Source organism: Apis dorsata, unplaced genomic scaffold (assembly GCF_000469605.1).
Source record: "Apis dorsata unplaced genomic scaffold, Apis dorsata 1.3 scaffold_113, whole genome shotgun sequence".
Classification (NCBI taxonomy): domain Eukaryota; kingdom Metazoa; phylum Arthropoda; class Insecta; order Hymenoptera; family Apidae; genus Apis; species Apis dorsata.
Window position 1 is genome coordinate 958,611 of NW_006263408.1, and position 8,452 is coordinate 967,062.

Genomic DNA, 8,452 nt, shown 5'->3' on the forward strand with positions numbered 1-8,452 from the left:
TGGGGTGACCGACCGTGTACCCTAGCACCTCGTATTTGTCACCACCTCCGCCACCGTGATGGATGTGCTTGGTGATTGTGTGCGTGTGATGGATGGTCTTGATCTTGTAGGGCACGTGGATCACCACGTGATCGCTGAAAATTTCATTTGAATTATTTAAAAGAAAAATGAACGATGTTTAAAAATGAAGTTCACGATCGTTTACGGGTAATGTGTAATTAAAATTTTACATGGAATATTGAAAAAATCTATCACGTATTTTTTCGATCCAATAATAAAATGATTATTTTCTCCGTCTTCGAGTGACATTTAATAATAGACGAGAAAAGTTTTGAAACTTTCCTTTCATTTTATTTGGAATCTTAATTAATAATAAAAGAACAGAGAAATAGAAATTCCATTATCGTTGGGTATACTGTGGTTATTTTTAATCGTTGGTATGAAGAAATTTTTAGGGACAGATTTATCTCGCCGTATCAAAACTTATAAAAACTTATATATAGAAAATTAATTTTGATTGACATATTATATTTTATATCGATTATATATCTTGTAGATGATAAGCGTTAAAATATTAACTCGAAAATGAATTGTCTTTCAATTAATTTTTTGTCAATTTCACGGACGATCGTGCGCGTAATGACGCAGAAACGACGCTTCCTGAATCATTGGATAGGAAAGAACGAATTTATTTTTACATTCGATAATGGTTGTTGGAGGAAAATTGACCATCGATAAGCAAAATATCTAGAGAAAGTCGTGACGCGTGGGTCGACTTCATGGTTCGTTACTTTGATTTATGATTGCGAGTAGATAGCTACACTTCCGCTTGATTATAGTAAATGGCAAATAACCGTGGACGACGTTATTGCATATGGACGTAAAAGAAACTCACTGTCCACCATGATGTCCTGCTGAAGCCAAATTGAGCAAAGAGGCAACCACAAAGACGGCCTGAAAAAAAAAAACCTCGATTTAACCAGTGTAGAAAATTTCTGAATATTACCATTAACATGCAAAATGTATGTCGTGTATATCGAGAGAAATTTAAGCGAATTTAAATTGCTACTAGAATTTTCTTTTTTAAACGAACATCATATTTGCATAGAGAAATTTTAATACGTGGAATTTTTTCTGCAATGATCTAATAATACATGAAATTTCGTCTTTTATCTTCATGATTGTAATTCGGATTGAATTATAAGAATTCTCTTAATAGAACAATTCTTTTGAGAAAGTTTCTCAAGAAAATTTTTAAATTTTTTCTAATAAAAAAATTTTCTCAAAATTCTGTATTTTTTAGTTAAAAAGAATTGTTAAATTTTATTATTCATACTTTTTCTAGATCTCTAAAAAATTCTTATAAAATTTTCTTACTTTATTTAAAAAATAAAAGACGCTGAGAATTTTTTTTTAAGTAAAAGATTTTTTTCAAAACTAGAAATAAGAAAAACATTAATGAAATTTTTTATATTATTAATTTCTTTCTTCTTATTAAATTTTTATTTAATATACTATTTACAAATTTTAAATTCAAATCTTGAACTTGAATTATATTAATCCAATATAAAATATTCTATTCTGCATCTTCCAAATAAAAATAAATATCAAAACTTTCGCTAAAATTCACTTTAGAAATCGATTTATCCAAAGTGATTGTACATCTAAAATTTTTCGAACTTTCATTCTTTGCATAAAATTTATTTATCCCAAATTCAATTATTCTCTTCGAATTTACGCAAAACGTCATTTTCTAATTTTTACAAATCAAATTACCAATAATTCACCAGAGGAAAGAAAAATCTTTTCAAATTTCCCGCGCAATCTTCAAATCGAATTTCAAGCCGAGAATTAACTTACCGCGAGCTTGGTCATCGTGTTGCTCTCCTCTGGTACCCGTTTCTTTAGTTTAAAGACCAGCTCGGAGCGAATAATTCGAGGAAAATAATAAGAGAACGAACGACTACCGGTTCCTTCTTCGCGATACAGTTGGCGGTTTCAACCGCAGTTTTGATCTGCTGACGGTTGTGCACACGCTCGCCGCTTTTATACATGTACGTGATTGGAGTTGGATAAGAATGAAAGGGAATCTTTTGCAAGCGTAAAACTGATGCACGTGAAAGGAGCCGTCTAATAGAGAAGACGTGGCAAAAAACGGAGGACCAGCGCACCCCCTCCACCTAAGTTGCCTACCCTTCACCTCGATCCCATCGTTTTGTTCATTTCCTCTTCTAGACGTTCCTAGGTCTGTTTTGACACACCTTGCGTCCCCACCGCCTTCCTCACCGCCTTTGCCACATAGTGTACTGTGGTCTTTTTAATGAAAGCTGGACTTGGTTGGGTGAACGGCCAAGATCAAGATCACCGTCGTAACACGACGAGGTGGGTGCACTCGCGGTTTGTTTCACTCGTTGGTTGGTTGACGTCTGGGATGATTCATTTTTACCGATCGAGGAGAGAGACGATCGAAAGCAATGGATACAGATAGATGACGATCGAACAGATGAGGTTATGTTACGTGAACCGTAAAATTTTTCCGTGTTTTATTCTTATTTTTGTTTCTTTTTTTCTCTTTTTAAAGATTATTTTGTTTTTTTTTCTCTTTTGGATAGATTAGGTTTTTGAGGTTAGTTTTTTGAGATTTTCGATCTTCGTGGAGAAATTTACGTGTTGCAATGAAATTTATCGTGTTCTTTGGATTTTGAGGTTTTAAATTTGGAAGATTTGAAAAGATTGTTACATTTTTATAGTTTGTATTTGCTTCTACAAAATTAAAATTCTTTTTTTATTCCTCTATCTTCATGTATAATTGTTATATCAATGTTCATGATATTATATCTATTTTGTATTTTAAAATGTTCAAAAGTGAGTTCGATTATTCCTAATATTAAATTTTCTTTTCAGATTATGTTAATCACCAATGATTTAATTAAAATTTAATATAATTGATTTAATTAATTTAAATAAATTTTCTGATAAATGTATTAAACGATAAGTATAATTTTTATTTCAATCTCATTTTTTTTGTGCCTTAATTATTAATTTTCAAATTCTTCGAGAAAAAATTCTTTAATGTTGAATCAACTGATTTATGACTATTTATTTATTTACACATCAATTTGCACGCAACTTTTAGAATGTAAATTTTATTCACAGGATATTAATTAAAATTCATAGAAGTAATAATTCATATAAGAGATAAATATATTTTCGTACAATAAATATCTTAAGCAATGTCTTAAGCTGCTACATAAAATATTTTATTATTATTCCATCAAAATGAAATATGTTTATTAATCTCATCTTAACTATATAATAAAAATAAATTATTTTAATTGATAAAAAGAATACCAGCTAAATTATTCGCCATTATAATACATCATAGTTTCATTTATTTATAATTTCTGAAATCTACGAAATCATCTCGAAAGCATTGTCTTATCTCTTTATTATATCTCTCTGTAATCTCTTTAATTTCAATTAAAAACTGCGACTTCGTCAGTCATATAAATTAGTCTCGAAAATTTGCATAAAAATGCAATATTTTATTCAATTGTTTCAATTTCGAAATCGAATCAGAAATGTATTTAAATACAAAATATTTGTAACAAAAATTCAATCAATTAAATTTATTTTAATCTCATATAAGTGCACAGCGAATTATTATATTGTTAATTATCATAAAATAGAATGTTTCGTTTAAGAGATATCCATATATTATAATTTGAATAAATAAATACATGGCTCCATTTGTAGCAATTTATGAACTCATTTTATAATAGCTAAGAAAATAGAAAAACAATAGAAAATATACTAACAGCACACAAATAGTAATTCAAAAATATGTTTTTATTATAATTCTATATATCTTATATAGAAGAATATAGAATTTCATATTAAAAACATTCTGAATTCAGAAAAAGAGATTAATTTAAAAATAATTTATTAATCTACCATAAATTTATAAATTCGAAGCAAGCAGGAAAGGAAATTAATTAAATGACTTAAATATTAGTCATTTTAAAAAAAATTTACAAGACAGTAACTAATCAACTGATTAAAAAACATGCAATTGCACATAAAGCAATAATTAATCACTTCATGGTTCATCAATTGATTACTTATAGATAAACTTAATCTATTATTCAATTATTATTTGATTACAACTTGTTCTATGCTTTCTATTCTTTAAGCTGTATTGATGCATCCTTAATGTTTGCATAAGTGACTTTTAAAAATACAATTATTATTAGAAATATAGTATTATTGCTGATGATTTAAAATCTAAAGTTACATCTCCAATTATAATGATCAACAGCAATACCAAGTATAATATGATAATAATAATAATTTAATTAAAAGAATGAAAGTTGACACTCTTTTATGTGTCTCCACTATTAAGATGCAATAATTGCGCGTTTTAACAACTGATTTAATTGACGAATAGAATCATCAGTTGCCATAAATCGCCAACTTTTATCTAAATGTATATACATGTTCCATGTGATGCTGTTACTATAGTAATTTAGTAGATAACCGATATGAACTTGATCTTAAACTTGATCTTGAATAAAGGATTGCGTGGTCAAGAGTGTACAGTTGATGGAATCAATATTATAATATAAGAGATGTATTTGTATGAATATAATTTTATTGCTAGAAAGATATAATTTTATGTATTGAAAATTGTTTATAAATATTATTTGAATATATTTACATATATTTTAAAAAAAATATTAATAAGAAAAGAAAAAGTTTCATTCTCTTTGGAACTTTTTGATTTATTTGATTTTCTGTCCTTAAATTTGTTATTCTCTGTCATCATTTGTTAAATTTGAATAATATATATTATAATATATATTATAATATAAGAGATGTATTTGTATGAATATAATTTCATTGCTAGGAAGATATAACTTTATGTATTGAAAATTGTTTATAAATATTATTTGAATATATTTGCATATATTTAAAAAAAAATATTAGTATAATATAAAAGAAAAAGTTTCATTCTCTTTGGAACTCTTTGATTTATTTGATTCTCTGTCATTAAACAATTTGTTAAATTTGAATAATATTATAGTAAGTATTTGATTTTTGTATTAATATCGAATCTTGAAATTTTCATATTTCGTATATTAAAATTTCTTTTTTATGTCGTTTTTGGCTATATTTAAAATTCAATAACTTGAAATAAAATCTCAGCAAGTTTTTTACGAGTCGATAGTGGATTCAGTTCACGAAAAAAATTTTATTTACAGTCTCTATTGAATTTTTCCAATTTTTCCCAAAGAAAAGTATCTTTACTTTTTTATTTGCTACACGATGCAAAAAACTCAAGATAGTGAAAGTAAAGATTTCACGCTTTGAAAATCGAATTCAGATCGTTCTTTTAAGGATTCATAACAATTTAAAAAATATCGGGAATTTTTCACGGAATATCGGCTCCCCGCAATAGATCTCATAGAATCAAAGTACAATATCGAGGGCAAGGTATTTTCAAGATTCTTTGTCGGAGAAAATGTATCTCTTTCCCCGAGTTGGAAGTTTCTTCTCGAGCAATGGCGTTTTCGTTTCACCGGGGCAGGTGTTTCCTTTCACGAGACCGAGTATCCATCCGAGTTCGAGAATGAATCCATAGAGGGAGGATCCATAGAAATCATGGCCTGTAAATCGATCCATCTGTTCTAGGATCGCGTGCACCGTGCTCCCGTGCTCACGATCACAGAGAAAGGGAAACCGATCGTCTCGCCTCGTAAAATCGGCCCACACTCGGATTGCGCGGTGCGCGCATTCCGATGGCGGAGCGAAAACAAAAACGAGCAACGCGTTATCCTTTTTTTTCTCGAGGATCGCGGAACCGTGACAGTGAAATCTCTATCCGAGGAATTCGAATCTAGAAACAAGGAAGGTTAAGGCGTGTTTAACGATCCGTGAAGTTTTTCGAAGTATTTGTGAACGAGTTCGAGAGTTGTGTCACCCATGTACAATCCTGTTCGAAAGTATTGGGACAGTTCGAAGTATTCGAAATGAAAAGTATTCTAATTAAATATATTAAATAATTATAATTATTATTATAATATATATTAAATAAATATTCTATTAAATAATATAATTAGATAGATATATTAGTAATTTTTTAGGTTTACTTTATTGTTTGTGTTTTAATATTTTTTTAACGTCTCTTGAATTCGTTTTGTTCGATCATATCATCATCAGTAAGCTTTAAAGAGTTAAGTTTGTAAAGGAGAGATTTTAATTTTCAAATCTTGTGTGGGTTTAGTTATTGAAAAGAATTTTTCAGTATCTTTCTACGTATAATTGATTGAATTTTTTAAATTTTTGAGAGGAAAAGTATCTTTGCTTTTCTATTTGTTACACGATGCAAAAACATCTTTGAAGAAAACGAAGTCAGAGCTGTGAAAGTAGAGATTTCATTTTAAAACGAGTTCACACTGATTCTGGTACGATCTTTTTTTTACGAAATTATAATAATTATGAATATCGTTATAATATAATTATAATGATAATATAATAAAGTTATAAGATAGAATCAAGCATGAAAAAATAGTAAACAAAATAAGATATAAGGATCTATAGACTTTGCTCTTTTCAAAAATAAAATCATTGATCATGTGATACCAATGATAAGAAACAGATTTGTTTTATATGATTATTGAAAAATTTGCAAAGTAAATAAGATTTTGATTAAATATCAATATTAAAACACAAATTCAAAAAAACACATCGTTCAATTTCAATAAATTGCAAATAAAATTTGAAAAAAATTCACTATTTAGAAAACACCAACAATTAATTATCAAAAATTGTATCAATCAGCTATAACAAAATATTCTTCTTAAAATTGTTCTTAAAATCTCAAATTTTCTTGTAATTATCATTCTTCAGAAACTTCATTCTCTTTCTCATTTTTCTTGACGTAATAAACCGTTTAATTAAACAAAGCTCGCGTGAAACTTCCGAGTTAATAACTCGCTTTACAATGCCAAACCACGTGAAACCAGGAAGTTACTCTCTCTCTGTGAATCACGATTGCTTCTTCTTGTGATCCTTTTATCGCATTTCTAGCAAAATGGACGAATCATTCGTCGAGACCGATAGAAAGTAACAGGATCAGCAGAAAGGACCTTGATCTTCGATTCATTAAACGGTCGTTCGCAGAGTGAAAATCTTTCACTCGATGGAATTCAAGTGTAAATCAATCAATACATACTTTGAGGTTATGGTTCCCCAATAATATACTTTAATATTTTAACGTAGCATTTTATAACTATATTTTTAAATTTAATCGATGTTACGATTGTTTATAATATTATTTGATATATATTATTGGAATATTGTATTTTTATTTTATATAGTGTGCATACGTATATTTTATCTATACGTATCTTATTTATATATTGTATTATTTGTATTTTATAGAATATTTTACATTTTCTAAATTTCTTTAATTTGAAATTCGCGCCATTCGATGTTATATCGTTCATAATATTATTCGATAATGGAACATTGCGTTTGTAAATAAATTAACATATGTAAATAGTTTACGTAAATAGTTTAGCATAATGAATTCTTAGATTTCTCTATTAAAGTCATTTACTCTCTCCGAGAAATTCGTGTCTAGGTATAAATTTACGAAGAATTCTTATAAATGATTCTTTACTTTCGTGCTTGTTTAAATCGCGCACGATCATCAAGTATAAATTATTTTCATTTTCTTTCTTTTTTTTTTTTTCTTCTTATAATTTAGAATCCGTTGAACTCGTGCTTATTTTGTACTTATTTTGTAAATTTAAAATATAATATAACATAAAAGAAAAATTATTTCTTTTGTTCTAATTTTTAATCATTAATTAGTCATATAAATAATAAAGATGAAATAATTTTTTAATTTATATAATTGATAATTGTTATTCATTATAAATATTGTGCATGTATATATATAAATGTAAAAATATATCATACAATAAAATTTACATAAAAAAAAAAAAGAACAATTTTCGATAAAAGCACTTTTACATCATCGTGAAATTTCAATTATGTCACTGCTTACATCGTGTCGTCTCGATATAATTAATCAAAAGATATCTCTCTTGGCAGTAAATTTCTACAACGTCTGTCTCAACGATGGCTCAAGGTTATATGCTCCATCAAGATTTTACTTACTTAGATGGAAGATAGTCATGCAAGAACGAGGAGAGATTCTCGAGGAGGAGAGAAAGTGATCGTTCACAATATGTGTAATTCTTAAATCGATATTACTTCTTCTTTAGATATTACCGCATTATCAAGTACTGATAAGCACGTACAGACTTCATCGTGTTATTAAAGATATATATGTACGTATTTTAGCAATTAAGCAAATTGCTACTAATCAATTTCCTTCCTCTTTAAATTAATCGTATTTCTCTTTTTTTTTTTTTTTTTTTTG

General features: G+C 28.0%; 1 protein-coding gene across 1 annotated transcript; it reads right to left on the reverse strand.

The window, feature by feature from the left end:
- Positions 1-4: 4 nt before the first annotated feature.
- Positions 5-2,032, reverse strand: LOC116185161 (the record flags this gene model as incomplete). The annotated part of the gene is made up of 3 exons (XM_031508922.1): positions 1,861-2,032; positions 896-954; positions 5-134 (listed from the first exon to the last, which is right to left on the reverse strand). Coding segments are annotated over exons 1-3 (204 nt in total), but the record flags the coding sequence as incomplete, so codon positions are not given.
- Positions 2,033-8,452: the final 6,420 nt, after the last annotated feature.